At 38.9% G+C, this 16,107-nt stretch overlaps 1 protein-coding gene across 1 annotated transcript; it reads right to left on the reverse strand.

The window, feature by feature from the left end:
• Window positions 1-146: 146 nt before the first annotated feature.
• LOC128517052 (apolipoprotein L5-like) lies at window positions 147-8,287 on the reverse strand. The gene is made up of 5 exons (XM_053490805.1): window positions 7,880-8,287; window positions 6,183-6,770; window positions 4,159-4,194; window positions 2,143-2,226; window positions 147-1,913 (listed from the first exon to the last, which is right to left on the reverse strand). Exons 1-5 carry the CDS (start codon window positions 7,894-7,896, stop codon window positions 974-976), a joined length of 1,665 nt encoding a protein of 554 aa, XP_053346780.1. The 5' UTR covers window positions 7,897-8,287; the 3' UTR covers window positions 147-973.
• Between the last annotated feature and the right edge of the window lie 7,820 nt (window positions 8,288-16,107).

Below are 16,107 nucleotides of genomic sequence, written 5' to 3' on the forward strand. Positions count from 1 at the left end.
TTTATAACTGTGTATAAACAAATATAATTGAGAAACTATACACGTACAAAATGTCAGCTGAAACAGGGAAGTGAAGCACATGCCGCTCCATGTGCTTCACTTCCCTGTTTCAGCTGTCATTTTGTTTTAATAGAAAATGTATCTTCTTGTTTAAATTTGCAGAACATTAATTCCCAAATCCACAGGTTCTTAGTATTCTTTATTTTATTGCACAGGACTTCTTAATGGATATATATTGTACTTTTTAGTTTTTAACTTATATCTTTTTATTTTTTATAATTAAGCTGCAAGTAAAAGATGCAGTTAAACTATGAGGGAAAAAGTTCTACACAAAAATCCACACAAGGTCAATAAGTATGTGATCAACTTGTGGTTTTGTAAGTTCTCTTACTTAGAAATCATGGAGGGTCTACAATTTTCAGCATGCATTTCCACTGTGGTCTTTGAGGGTCAGAAATCTGTCTGATAAGCAAGTGATCAAATACTTATTTGACACAGTAATTTAGAAATAAATTGTTACAATTCATACAAATGTGATTTCCGTGATACTGTACAAATCATACAATGTGATTTCCTGATTTTTCTTTTTAGATTCTGTCTCTCACAATGGAAATGCATCTATGCTGAAAATTGTAGACCCTTCATGATTTCTAAGTAAGAGACTTCGCAAAATCACAGGGTGATCAAATACTTATTGACCTCAGTGTATATTCTATTTCTAAAATTGTTGTGAAAGAAATGCAACATCTGACATTTTAATCTGCTCATCACTTAATGACATTCAAAAGATAACCCTTTTAGTCACATGTGGAAAAAATGTTAAAGATCAGTAATGATACAGTAAACAGTAATCAGCTACATTACAGCATGTGAAACACTTGAGTCTACTGGATGGTTATTAACAACAGAAGCATTTTAACACAAACCTTTAGGATTTAGGCTTACTGAAAGATCTTTTCATCTAATCTATTATTTAATTGTGAAAAGGTTTATCTAGAATTTCACGATTCTTGTTAAATCCTGAGATTCCTTCAAACAGATGGTTATGGATCTTCTCCCATGCCTCCACCTCTGAGCGCCACAGAGCTGCTCTTGAGCAAATGAACTGAGCCACTTCACTTTTGCTCCCTTTGGCCAGACTAGCTCCACTTTTAAAGATGAAAAGCACATCTAGACCAATAAAGAAGGCATTTAAGCCAATGAACCCCGCCCTGGCTGACTGTGAAAGAGCCACAGGAGTTCCTTTAGCCAGCTGGCCAACATCAGGAAGATCTGCAGCCAGCTTTGGGATGCTTTGACCTGCTTTAGCTTCATGAAGCCCCAAATTAACTGCTTTTGCAATCACCTCATCAGTTCTTAAAAATTTTACAGCTGAAACTCCATCCACAATACCATCAATGCTGTTCACTACAGCTCCAGCACGAACAAACAGTTTTCCAACGTCAACTGCTGTGGTAACACCCTGAGGACCTACTACAGGACCCTCAGTTCTGGCCACTGTTTCTATACAGTCCAGGATCTTCTGCACATCTTCCAGAAAACTGATGAAGGTGTTGTTGGCCTCTTTTCCTCGACAGTTGTTGAATATTGTTTCAGTGATGCCTGTAGCAATGCCGTTAACGCCACTGGTGGCTCCGAGAACCACACCTGCAATTGTGAGCTCCAGAGATATACCTGCAGTGACGGGAGCGAGAGCTAAACCTACAATAGACAAAACACCTCCTGCAATACCGACTGAACTTCCAGCCACAGTGGAGATGTTGGAGCCCTTCTTCATCTTGTCCAGCTGAGCTGCAGCTTTATCTAATTTAGACAGGAACTGAAACATTCTGCAGTGACACTCACTGAATATATTAATGAATTCTTGTGCCTTCACAGCAAATATGAAATTCAGCCTGAACAACTCATCCTTCCTGTGAAGAAAAAACTCTAAAATAATACTAGGCAACTTGTCCATTTCAAATATGAATTATTAAAACAATACTCAAAATGATTAGACAGACAAATAGATACTGTAGATATATAGATAGACAGACAGCAAACAGATAGATAGATAGATAGATAGATAGATAGATAGATAGATAGATAGATAGATAGATAGATAGATAGATAGATAGATAGATACAGTAGAAATACATTTACCTGATTTTGATGAGCTCGACTAAATGGTCATACATTTGGTACACCGACTCCTCACTCATGTTCAAATTAAACTCAGTTTTCCATCTGTAACATAATAAAGGTGATATAAAACAACTACACTGTCAGTAAATATGACTTTCCTAATTGTTGAATTGTCAAACCAACTTAACTTATCACCAAGATCTTATAAATGCTTTCAGTTAAGTGGGTAGGATTAAATTTGCCCAGAAATCACACTACTGAAATGTTTTAGCCTGGATGTAAGCCTCATCACATTACTTAAAGAGCACTAGTTAAAGTAGTATATGACATACTGTCCTGTAATCCGGACTCATTTCTTTTGTTACTTGTGTTGTTCAGGGTAGCTTTTGATACTGAAGATCATAATATACTTTCAAACAGACAACAAAATGTCAGGATTTAGCGGCCAGCTTACTTCTGGCTCAGCTTTTCTCTTGCCATCCATAATAAGTTTGCAGATTTATATGATGATTTCTGTGAGCATAAATAATTGTCCTATCAAAACTATAGTACAGTACATTGGCTTCAAGTAAAATTTTAAAGTATTGTAAAATAAAAGTCACTTTTTAAAACCTAGAAAAATAAAAACAGCTAGAATCAGAGCTTCCTACAAAAAGTTTTCTCTGCTTCAGCTGTTTATTTATAAATCTGTTTATTAATCAGTCTTTTCAGAAGGGAAGATTAACATCTGGCATCTATGATATGGGCATATACAGTACCCCCTCTCACCCTCCAGACTTTCCTGATAAAGACATGCTTATCCAGTATAGGAATGAACAGGGTAGTTCAAAGTGAGCTATCAATCTGTCATCATCCAGAAAATCTAAAAGCCTCTCCTAGTGTCTCCACCCTGACTCCCTTATCTCATCCATGACACAAAGCAGTAAGAAGTTTAACCAAATCATGGAAAACAAAGAATGGACAGTTTTACAGCTTCGCACCGAATGGGAAAAACCCAGACTCCCCGACTCTCACCGCTGCATGGATGTTTCCAAAGGCAATCATTCAATCATGCTTATCTAGTGCAAGTAGGGATAAATTATATACATGCTTATCTAGTATGTTTTATGTTTGTGTGCTATGTTTAATGTGTTTATAATAACCTAGAAAGTGTAATCAAACCCCCTTTCTGTAGATGAAGGTATTAATGAGTATGCAAGATATGGGATGCTTGGTATTGAATGGGATCTTGTTTTATTGAAGAACATTGGTGTGTATGAAAAGTTGGTAGCATGAACAGGGCTTATGCGAATACACTTTTTAAAAGTATTAAAAAACTTTAGCAGGCTGTTTCCCACTGTTCCTGCACAAAAGGGGAACCGTGCGGGGCGTGACTAAGCCCCCCAACAAAATCTGATTGGGACAATCACCCATGGGACGGACCGACTCTGCGGCGTCAAAACCCCAAGGTCTGAACGAGTTTGTCGCTACTTCCCTCTTCGGCCTTTGCGGGTGCTTTTTCTAATCTAAACTAAGCAGTAAGATAAACCCAAGGCTCTGCTCTTGTGACTTTCTCAGATCTACTAACCAGAACTAGCAAGGACTTTCAGAATTTCATCAACTTTCCCCATCTGTTTTTGTGTGTGTGTGTGTGTGTGTGTGTGTCCTAAATAGCACAGTTTCATGTATCGTAGAATAGGTTGATAAATTCTTGTTTCTTTATAAATTCCATGTATTTTAAAGTGAAAACATTTGCCTTACGTTACAGTAACTTGCTCATGATTGGTAAATACTAGATTTTGTCGTATCATTGTTAACGACGGGATAAACAGAATTGGTAAAATACACTGAATTGTGCTAGACGCTGAACAGATAGATGATGAAGTGTTTGCTCTAAATTTTAAATCAGTTCATTAAATCAACCCCAAGATTCGATTTATCTCTGACAAAGAGCTGAAACTGTACACGAGGATCATACTGGAAGAAAATCCAGATATGGCAAACTACAGTTATGCTGTGAATATGTATAAGCCATCCGGAGATGGTGATACTTACTTATGAAAATTTCCACAACATGAAATTCTCCTAGATCTGCAAAGAGAACAAATAATTTGTTAAAATTATTTTGTGTAACAACTGACAGGTCTATGCAGTCATGTGTAAAAGTTAGTGCCCCCCATTTAATTAGATTTTTAATTTTCAATAAAATTGTATGTAAATAAATAAAATAAATTAAATAAAACCATAACCATGTCAAATTCATATCCTTGCAATATCCTTACAATTTTGTGTTTTACAATAATTCACTTTTTAGGTTTATGTCTTTTCATGTGAAATCTAAATTGGCCAAATTGTCAAGAATGACAATTAAGATCATTAAAAGATTTAAATTTAAAAAAGTTACGAACACTAAAACATAAAACAGCATACATTTAAAAAAAAAAATGGTGATTGTCATGGTGTGAGCCAGTGATAGCCATGCGCCTCAATCTATTATCGCGCCTTCCTCACTCTGTAGGCTCACTAGGTAGGCCTCCCATTCTACAGGTGCGCAAATAGGCGGTGCCACTGAAAACAGGCACAGCAGCGGCATAATTAGTGTTAAAGGATTCCGGGCTTCTCCCTGTGTTACAAGGTGGGGGGTGTAGTTCAGAGTCTGTCTGGTCTAGCGCTGGAGATCCCAGAGCAAAGTTGAGCCACAGACGCTAAAAGCACGGAAGAGTGGCATGCGAGCGGGGTGGTGTAACGTGCACTAGGGAAGTGAAACTGAAAAGAAGTCGCATGAACGCTGCATGAGCTGCCGCGGCACTCACTTTCTTGCGTAGAGCCAGCTTTCAGGATCCTGCCGCCAAAGAGGGGAAAAAGGCCACTGCGCATCCATGTTAAGGCCCCAGTTCCCAGCTGGGAAAGCCGCCCAGCCATCGGATGTCGAAAGGGACTCCCGTCTAAGGCCGTGCCCAATGGAGGGACTGGCTGGTCAGCTCAGCGGGAAAAAAAGAGTGCCCATGGAGACGCAGGAGCTGCTACCCACGTTGGCCCACTCTGCCCACGCAGCCCACTCAGCTGGCCACTGCCACCAGACCTGTACATGCACATCTTCACATATTTTTCTTCCCTTTCTTTCCATCGTCCCTTCCTAAATCCTATTTCCTTCCCCTTTTTTCCCACTTCTAAATAAAAAAATTCTAAATAAAATTTCCTTTTTTCATAAGACCTTGCCTTGTGTCTGTGTTAGTGGTGCCGCCCATCCATCAAACCCGTTACAATGATCCTATCTGAAAATGTATTTTCTTAACTAGGTGAGGCACCAATACGATGTCTTGGCCAAATCTTTGAAAGCGTTGCCAGAAGGAACCTCTTCTGTCTAAAAAGAGCTTAGGAGACTTAGGTTCTGTGGACAGATGATTTCAGCAGAAATGCCTCATACCCATTGTCAAGCACAATGGTGGAGGGCTAATGATTTGGGCTTGTTTTGTAGCCACAGGACCTGGGCACCGTGCAGTCACTGAATCGATCATGAACTCTTCTGTGTACCAGAGTTTTCTAGAGGAAAATGTAAGGGCCCTCTTTTAGACAACTAAAACTTGGTTAAAATTCAGTCAAGCAACAAAACAGTGATCCATCCAAAGCAAACCAGTAAATCTACATCAAATCAGCTGAAAAAGAAAAAAAACAAGGTTTTGGAATGGCCGAGTAAAGGTCCAGACCTCAACCCAACCTTAAAAGTTGTGCATAAGTAAACGCTCAAAAACCTCAGAGCATTAAAGCAATGTTGTGAAGAAGAATGGACCAAAACGATGTGAAACACTGATGAAGTCATGGGGTACTCAGTACTGACTACATGTTTTTTTTTTTTAGTTTTTTGGCTCCATGTTTGTTAAATAAATAGTGGCATGGTGAAAATGGTTATATGTTGTTGTGTTGTGTTACTCTGTCATTTTATTTGCCTAATACTAAGACCTGCTATGATCAAATTATTTTTATTATTATAATGACTTAAAAGAGGGGGCACTAACTTTTACAAATAACTGTATATGCAATTCAGTTATATTTTGTTAGAGTAAAGACTTGTTCAATACTTTTCCTCCATTTTTTTACAAATCTGCTGAGTAACACTAATGTAGTTGTCCAGCTGCAAGGCCAGGACTTCAATGTTGAAGAGGTTTGGTAAGAAGAGAACTTCTGCATCTCTCTTAAAGTGGACGAGGAGTGGAGACGCCATTCTGGCTGCAGAGATCACTGAACGTATGGACATGGAACTCACTCCATTTGGCATGAAGCTCTCGCTCATGAAAACAAACAGTGAGGTGACGGCCAGCTTTTCCACTGCATCCAAGAAGTTATGGAGTTTCTCCAGGCCTTCTAAAGTGTTCTTCAGAACTTCTCCTAGCTCCTTCTCCAGCTCCTGCCTTCTGGAATCTGCTTTACCCTGGCTCAAGCCGTTCCACATGTACTCGCCCAGAGCCTTGGCCTTGTTCTCTGCCTTCTGAACCTGATCAAACTTCAGAGTGATTTGATCGGCTCGGTCTTGGATGTCCCTCATCATATTGCACTCTGTCACTCTCTGTAAAGTCCATTTTGATTCTCCGTCACAGAACTCCTTCACAGTTTCAGTGTATTTGAGAGTGTGTAAGATGTACTCGCCCAGCTGCTCCTCCAGTTTCTCTCTGTGATAAAAACATCACTAAATCAGTACAGATTCCCAAAGCTGATCTACAGAAAGAGCTTAAAATCTAAAAACTGAATCCCATGAACACTATGGAATAAAAGTACATAAACATCCAACATGTGGAACGTTATGCTTTTTTACACTATAAAGTCAGGGATTGGTCTGTGTAGATTTTAATACCAGATCAAAAATATGCATGAGCAATAAAAAAATCTGTACAGAATTGTAATAGTACCTCATTACACCACCGCATCACCCAGTATTTACCCATAACAGCAACACACATGGTGTTTAATACCTAACTGTTTATGATTCTAGACTGCATTCTAGATGACTAAAGACCTATCTGTTTCTTAAATATGGATTAATTCCCCCCAGAACCAGGAGTTGTTCCACACTGTCTTTAAACACCTGACACACAGCAGAACATGAGGGGTTCAAGGGTTATAAACATCACAGGCGAAATTAAGAAAGAAAAAATTTTTTTAAAGATGTTAACATCTGTCGTTTCATTTGCTTATAGAACTATAAATCTTCAATAATAGTGGCACCAAAATAAATAATTTCAACAAAAGTATTAGCACCTTTAAGACTGAGTAAGTGGAAATATAAAAAGTTGACTATAAAGGAAGATCCGTGTGGTCTGTAAATTAGAACTAATGTCCTGGTGATGGTGTGAACATGTGCAGAACAGAGATGATCATTACAGTAACAGCTGTTCAGTGTTTATCTATAAATATTCGTTATTATCTGACCTCCATGGGAAGAATATAAACACCTAAGTTATAGAATTAAAGACTTACTAACTTAATTTGAGTACAAGCATTTCACTGCATATCGGACTGTGTATGACTGTATATGTGACAAATTTAGATTTAGATTTACGCATTTGGCAGACGCTCTTATCCAGAGCGACTTACATTTTTTTTTATCTCATTACACATCTGAGCAGTTGAGGGTTAAGGGCCGCGCTCAAGGGCCCAACAGTGGCAACTTGGTGGTTGTGGGGTATAAACCTGGGATCGTCCGAACTGTAGTCCAATGCCTTAACCACTGAGCTACCCCTGGCCCCAAAATAAAAATTGAATTTAAATTTAAAGCACAGACCTGGTTCTGAACGTCATCTGACCTTTTTGAAGAAGTGTTAAAAAAAGATTAAAAGAAACAGCAACACCTCCACTTCTCCACCCTGATAACACACTCGACTTCAAAGCTGTTCATCCAAAAGTCTTTCACTTTATTTCCTGATTCTTTCCTAAGAGTCAGGAGAATCGATTCACAATGATTCATGATTCGACCAAGTATTTTCCTCTCACGCTCTCATATTGCTATTAAGATAAAGTAGATTAATTAATAAATAAACATTTATATGACTCTTATAACCCGACCAATCTCTGCTCCTGCAGTCTGTGGAGTGTTTACAGATCCTGCTCTAAGTGAATCAAATGAACCGAAACATGAACCGGTTCCCTAAAACTGATTTGTTCAGAAGAGTCAGTCTAGTGACTCGTAAGTTTCGCTTACTGTGTCGGACTTGAGATCACACCGCACACTCCGTGTCTCTGATTCTACAGAATTAAAGCTAGCAGTGTGTCTGTCTGTGCAGAGTTAAACCCCAGAGGACTGGATCTGTTAGAGATCTGCTCTAGTTCCGGGTTTAGATTCCTTCACAGCGCGCGCGGACCGGAAGTCACTCAGGTTCCCCGAGGAGTCGAACAGGGATCCGATCAGGGAGTCGACTCCCAGCGACTGAACACTGATACAAACAGAACTGTTTTATATGAAAGACTTTCAATGATTATAAACATATATATATATATATATATATATATATATATATATATATATATATATATATATATATATATATAAACAGTTCAAAACAATTTCTAAGGCTAATTAAAGGCACTCTGTAAATTCATCTGGTTGTACAAATAGAGACTCAGACTGGAGTAAAGGCAAGCATGGGGCTGTGTGGATGTGTTCAGACATGCAGCACCGTGTTTGGTGAGTTTAAGACCTGACTCTGTTTCAGATAAACACCACGGGGCGAGTCCTCTCCCAGCAGAACAATGAAATGTCTTGTTAATGCCCCAGTACTGCTGAGAGAGTCACAAACCCAACCTCAACCAACAATTACACACCGCAGGGTCAAATCAGACACTCAGCTGTTCAGCTTAAATACTGCATTAATAAAAACTACAAGCTCACACTGAGATCCTCTAGAATAATACTACATCTTACTGGGCTTTATTTATCGGTAACACAAACAGTACAGAAACATTAACATTATCATTATCATCATCATCATCATCATTGTCCTCATCATGTACTTTACCTAAGTTGTAAATGTAAAGAAATCCTATGGTGTGTTGTTGGATAAGAAGGTCGTGGATGTAAAGCTGTCACTGAACACATGCAGGAGCAGTGCTAACTGTCCTTCTAACTGGACTGTCCCATGTGCGTCTGAGTCTAAATCCCATGTCACCATCCTGAAACAAAGCTCTCACTGTCTAAAATCTTGGACTCAGTCTGAATAACTAGAGCCAGTAATGGATTTCATATCAAATGAGACACATAGGCTCAGATGCTGGAAAACAAAAAGAATGTTCTAGAGTCAACATTTTATTTTTAAATAAATAAATAATGCACTTTGCAGTAATTAATACTGAAAAGGAAACTGGGGAATTAAAGATAATTATTAATAAACATGTTTTACAAAGTGCATTTTCTCTCATATTAATTCAGTACACTAGAGAAAAACATTTTCATTATAAAATGCACATCACAAACATTTTATTTTGATCTGCATTGTTACCTGCCTTACTTTTTTACAAAAATGGAAGCCGATTATGAGATGAATAAAAATGGGGGAGCTATGCAATTATTGAAATTGCAAAAATGCTCTTATTAGACACAGCACAGGTTTTTAATCGTTGTTTTATTCCAAGTCATAAAAATGGTTTATAACTGTATATAAACATATAAATGAGTAACTATAAAAGTACAAAATGTCACCGAAAAACAGGAGCTGCAAACCCACAGGTTCAGGGGTAGCAGTGGTTAAGACTTTGGACTATGGTTTGGAAGGGCCCAGGTTCCCCAACCGCCAAATTGCAACTTTTGGGCCCTTGAGCAAGGCCTTCAATTGCTTAAATATATATTGCGATTAAAAAATTTAAGTTGCTTTGGATAAGAGTGTCTGCCAAATGCTGTAATATAGTTGTATTTCATAGCACAGGATTTCTTGGTGCATATACATTGTACTATTTACTATTTACTTTTTGACTTATAACTTAAATTTTTTTTATAATTAAGCAGCAAGTCACTCTGAGCTGTATTGACAGTGTTTAAAAGATGCAGTTAAACTATGAGGGAAAAAATTGTCCACAAAAATCCACACAACACACACTAATATATTAACAGGTAAAAATGATATCTATATACATACATACATACATACATATATACTGTGTGTGTGTGTATATATATATATATATATACACACACACAGTATATATGTTTTTGAGTTAGCTTCTATGATGAATGAGTTTTATAAGACTTTTATGTATTTAATATGTGACTGTCACATCTGAGCCACCTCAGTCCTGGGGAGTAAGATCTGGCTCACCTGTCTACTGAGCCGTCGCTTTGTCTCCCCCTAGTGTGTCTGCGTGTGTAACATGTCCTCCTTAATTCCTAGATTACCTGCACCTGTGTCTACCCCGTGTGTGTCCCTATTTATTCCAGTCGAACCCGTAGCCCCTCGTCTGTTCACTGTGCACCATGTCTTGTGTTTCCCATGTGTCTAATCTTTGTGTGTCTTTTGTGTTGACCCAGGACTGAGGGAGTCTGCAGGCGGAAGATCGTTTTTGTTCTCTCGCAGAAAGTTCAAGTTCAAGGCTGACCGAGAGGCAGCGCTGAGTTCCTCGCAAGGCTGTAAATCCAGTTGTTTGGTGTGACCTAAGTACTCTTCATTTTTTCCCGCCTGCAGACCTGGCCTGTGGAAGCTCTTCCCCATTCGATTTTCGTTGTGTTTGGTCTAGTTGTGTTCTGTGTTTTTTTTGTATTGGGACTTAATAAATACCTTTATTATTATTTCTAACCCTGCGTTTGCGTTCGCTTCCTCCATAATCATGACAGTGACAAACAACTGTAGAAATAACAACGTTATATTTTAAGAAATTTGGTTTTTATTGACAAATATTTAAAAATCACCATGTTTAGAATTATTCATACCCTTTATATTACAATGTTTTAATAATCAAGATAAAAGCCTTTGTGTGACTACATCTTGTGTCGACGTTCTAACCTGAAAGAGATCACTGACTGCAAAGTGTTGGTAGGGGAGAGTGTAACCAGACAACACAGAATGGTGGTGTGTAAAATAACAGAGGAGAAAGTGGTGGAAGCTGAAAAAGGAAGAATGTTGTGAAGTCTTTTGGGAGGAGTTGAGACAGGCTATGGGTGGTCAGGAGGGGCTTTCAGTTGACTGGACAACTACAGCCAATGTGATCAGGTAAGGGGAAAGTGGACAAGGAGATTTGGTGGTGGAATGAGGAAGTCCAGGAGTGTATACAGGGAAAGAAGCTAGCTAAGAAGAAGTGGGACACTGAGAGGACTGAAGAGAGTAGACAGAAGTACAGGGAGATGCAGCGTAATCTCAATCTCTCAAAGGCCAAACAAAGAGCATATGAGGACTTGTATGCTAGGCTAGACAGTAAGGAGGGAGAGGTGGATCTGTAAGGATGCTTCTGGGAAGGATGTGCAGCAGGTTAGAGTGATTAAAGATAGAGATGGAAATGTACTGACAGATGCCAGGAGGGTGATGGGAAGATGGAAGGAGTACTTTAAGGAGTTGATGAATAAGGAAAACAAAAGAGAACAAAGAGTAGAAGAGGTGACTGTTGTGGAACAGGAAGTAGCAAATATTAGTAGAAGTGAGGTGAGAAGGGCGTTGAAGAGGATGAAGAGTGGAAAGGCTGTTGGTCCTGATGACATACCTGTGGAGGTATGGAAGTGCTTAGGAGAGGTGGCAGTAGAGTTTCTGACAAGTTTGTTTAACAATTTCTTGGAGAATGAGAGGATTCCAGAGGAATGGAGGAGAAGTGTATTGGTGCCAATTTTTAAGAACAAGGGAGATGTGCAAAGCTGTGGCAATTATAGAGGTATAAAGCTAATGAGCCAGACAATGAAGCTGTGGGAAAGAGTAGTGGAAGCTAGGTTAAGGGCAGAGGTGAGCATTTGTGAGCAGCAATATGGTTTTATGCCTAGAAAGAGTACATCAGATGCAGTATTTGCTTTGAGGATGCTGGCGGAGAAGTACAGAGAAGGTAACAGGGAGTTGCATTGTGTCTTTTTAGATTTAGAGAAAGCGTATGACAGGGTGCCAAGAGAGGAGCTGTGGTATTGTATGAGGAAGTCTGGAGTGGCAGAGAAGTATGTTAGAGTGGTGCAGGACATGTATAAGAGCTGTAAGACAGTGGTAAGATGTGCTGTAGGTGTGACAGAAGAGTTCAAGGTGGAGGTGGGTCTGCATCAAGGATCGGCTCTAAGCCCCTTTTTGTTTGCTCTGGTGATGGACAGGATGACAGATGAGGTAAGACAGGAGTCTCCATGGACTATGATGTTTGCAGATGACATTGTGCTCTGTAGCGAGAGCAGGGAACAGGTGGAGGAAAGTTTGGAGAGGTGGAGGTATGCTCTGGAAAGCAAAGGAATGAAGGTTAGCCGCAGCAAGACAGAATACATGTGTGTAAATGAGAGGGAAGGATCAGTGAGGCTACAGGGAGCAGAAGTAAAAAGGTGCAGGATTTTAAGTACTTAGGGTCAACGGTCCAGAGCAACGGAGAATGTTCAAAGGAGGTGAAGAGGCGGGTACAGGCAGGTTGGAATGGGTGGAGAAAAGTGTCAGGTGTGTTGTGCGATAAAAGAGTATCAGCGAGAATGAAAGGAAAGGTGTACAGGACAGTGGTGAGACCAGCAATGCTCTACGGCTTAGAGACAGTGGCACTGAAGAAAAGACAGGAGGCAGAGTTGGAGGTGGCAGAGCTGAAGATGTTGAGGTTCTCTTTGGGAGTGACAAGGATGAATAGGATCAAGTATGAGTTTATCAGATGGACAACCCACGTTAGATGTTTTGGAGATAAAGTCAGAGAGGCCAGATTGAGGTGGTTTAGACATGTTCAGAGGAGAGATTGTGAATATATTGGTAGAAGGATGCTGAGGTTGGAACTGCCAGGCAGGAGGTCTAGAGGAAGACCAAAGAGGACATTTATGGATGCAGTGAGAGAGGACATGAAGTTAGTTGGTGTGAGAGAAGAGGATGCAGAGGATAGGGTTAGATGGAGGCAAATGATTCGCTGTGGCGACCCCTGAAGGGGAACAGCCGAAAGACAAAGAAGGAGTGTGTAATGATGGCCTGTAAACGCTTCTTGTAGGTCTCCACAAGATTTTAACAGGTCTGCTGCGGAATGTTTCCCCACTTTTCCCTTGCAAAAGCTCCCACCTTTCGGAGATTGGAAGGATTCCCAGCCCTGAACTGGATCTTCAACTCTCTCCACAAATTTTTCAGCTGGGTTTAGGTCAGGGCTCTGACTTGACCACTCCAGAACATTTCTGTTGTTGTCCCTGAACCTTTGCTTGACGTGCCTTATGCTTTGGGTCCAATTCTCTGGCAGGTTAAGCTTGTGTGCTGTCGTTACCATGTTTTCATCAGGAATCTTGACATAGTCCTTCTTTTCATAATAACATCTATCTTATCAAGGTTACCTGTACCACTGGCAGAGAAGCATTCCCATAGCATGATGTGACCACCGCCATGCTTGACTGTTGGGATGATATTCTTAGGATTCTTCTCCTTTCTTACACCAAACATACGCAACATTCAATTATCCAAAGACCTTCAGTTTGGTCTCATCTGACCAGAAGTTTGAATTTCTATCTAGGTGACCCCTTGCAAAGGCCAGACCTGCATCTCAGTGTCTCTGGGTAAGGAGTGGTGCCTTTCTGGGTTGACAACCATGAAGACCACCTCGATGCAGAATTCGTTGAACAGTGCATCTTGATACTATCGAGTTCTTTCTTCTCGGCAATGGTGACAGTGACTGAAAATAATAAAAGCTTTGCCCCTTAATTATACTTTACAGAGCAGGTGTTATCCTTTTAACATTATTAGGCCTTAATTGATTACACATAAATTGATTAAATTGATTATAGTTACTAAAGTGTGAAACCAAGTGCACTTTCAAAAAATGATTTTTTCTGAGATTGAAAATAGGGTATGATTAATTTGTATTAATTTATGATTAATTATGATTCATTTAACAGGCTTAAGAGAGACTCTCTGGCCATATCTATTAATATACAAATTAAGTTTAGCTAACACATATATGGGGTTGTGCATAGCAACTAATTTAAACTAATATATTAAATACAATAGAAGTTTCGCCAAAGTAGTTTTAATAAATGTAAAATAAAATAAAAAAAATAATTTAAATTGTTGTAAAAGGAATGCAAAATCTGGCATTTAATCTGACCATTATTCAGATAGATAGATAGATAGATAGAACTTGTAAGAACTTATCTGTAAGATCTTTTGATACTGAAGATCATCATATACTTTCAAACAGACAACAACAAGTCAGGATTTTGCGACCAGCTCTGTTCTGATTCAGCTCTTACCCAACTATCCATAATATGTTTTTGGATTTATATGATGACTTCTGTGAGCATAAATAATTGTCTCATCCAAATTATAGTACATTGGCTTCAAGTAAATTTTGCATTGCTTTAATCATGTAAGACCAGCGGAAAATGACAAAACAGACAAGGTCATATCTGCATACAGACATGGCAGAAACAGACTACAGCTCCCAGCAGACAAGTTTCATGTCACCTGAGGTCTAAGGACACCTGCAGCCAATTACCCAAGCCTGTAAATAGGACACAGTAATGAAGGAACTCTGCCATGAGTTTTTCTAGACGTTACCAAGCCGTGTTTATGTGTTTTTTTTACGTGTTTCACGTGCTTTTCAGTGTATGACTTTGATCTGGCATTTTGTTTTTTTAATTTTGATTGCCCTAGTGTACGTATTTTACAGATCGACCGACCCTTGCCTGTTTCTGACTTACAAGTACGAACTACCTATGTTTGTTTTGATAATTGGATTAATAAATCTAGTCTTGTTTACCTGCACTTGCATACTACTACACCTTAATCCAAATTCAAATTCAAATTTTAGTTGTCACATACACAGTCATACACAGTACGAAATGTAGTGAAATGCTTACACGACCGCCAGTGACCTTAAAAAGAGAATTAAAGCTTATAATAAGTAATAAATATGAATAAAAGAAATACGATAGAAAAATTTAATAAAAAATAAAAATTAAATTGAATTAGGAAAAATTTAACTAAAAATAGAAATATGCTGTACGAAAATAGAAATATACTGTACAAATAGAAATATACTGTACATATAAGAAATTGTGAAATTTTTATATTTTTGGGAGAATGATGGTGTGCAAATATGCATAGAAAAAAAGTGTCTTTGTGCAATGGTATTAAAGTGTCTTTGTGCAATGGTCCAGAATGTAAACGTAAACATGTAGTGTAGATGTGATCCTAACAGAATACTTCACCACCATGGATACAGCATGAGAAATAAATGTACGAGAAGCACTCCTGAGTCATGCGAGAGTATAACAGATCCTGCCATTAAAAATGTAAGTTTCGAGCAAAGGGATTTCGTGACTTGCCTCGGCTGCGGGGCAAGCTGTAAAAAAGCGATTCATTACCTGTAGGGGGCAGTCGTGTTTCCGTCTGAAGTATTGTGTGTGTACTAAAGCCGAAACTGTGTTCTCTCTCTTAGGCGTCCATTGACAGCAAGCGACAGAGCTCATAAACGTGTCGAGCTCAAACTGTAAATACTGATATGTATTTATTCTGTATTTTCTTCTCTCCGCCAATAATGATACTTCTTTAACTGCGCTTTTTCCATTCAGTATTATTATTATTATTATTGGTAGTAGTAGTAGTAGTGCTCTGAATTTATTATTATTGTTATTGTTCTTATTATAACACACCAAAAGAAGAAAAATGTATGATATGTTTTATTTTGTTTATGCGCTCTAAATATACACTTAACAATAAACACTGCCTTTTGCAAAGTGAAAGTGAGTTGCGCGTGCAGCTTTTTGATCAAAAGGCTGATAAACCCGCGCGCAGATATAAGCAGATTTATCGATAAAACTACAAACATGAAATGCAACAAACACAAAAATATGTGACATGCACGCAGAATCCCCGGGCTTTGACTGCGCTTTGTTCATTC

The sequence above is a fragment of the Clarias gariepinus genome, unplaced genomic scaffold, assembly GCF_024256425.1.
Source record: "Clarias gariepinus isolate MV-2021 ecotype Netherlands unplaced genomic scaffold, CGAR_prim_01v2 scaffold_32, whole genome shotgun sequence".
Classification (NCBI taxonomy): domain Eukaryota; kingdom Metazoa; phylum Chordata; class Actinopteri; order Siluriformes; family Clariidae; genus Clarias; species Clarias gariepinus.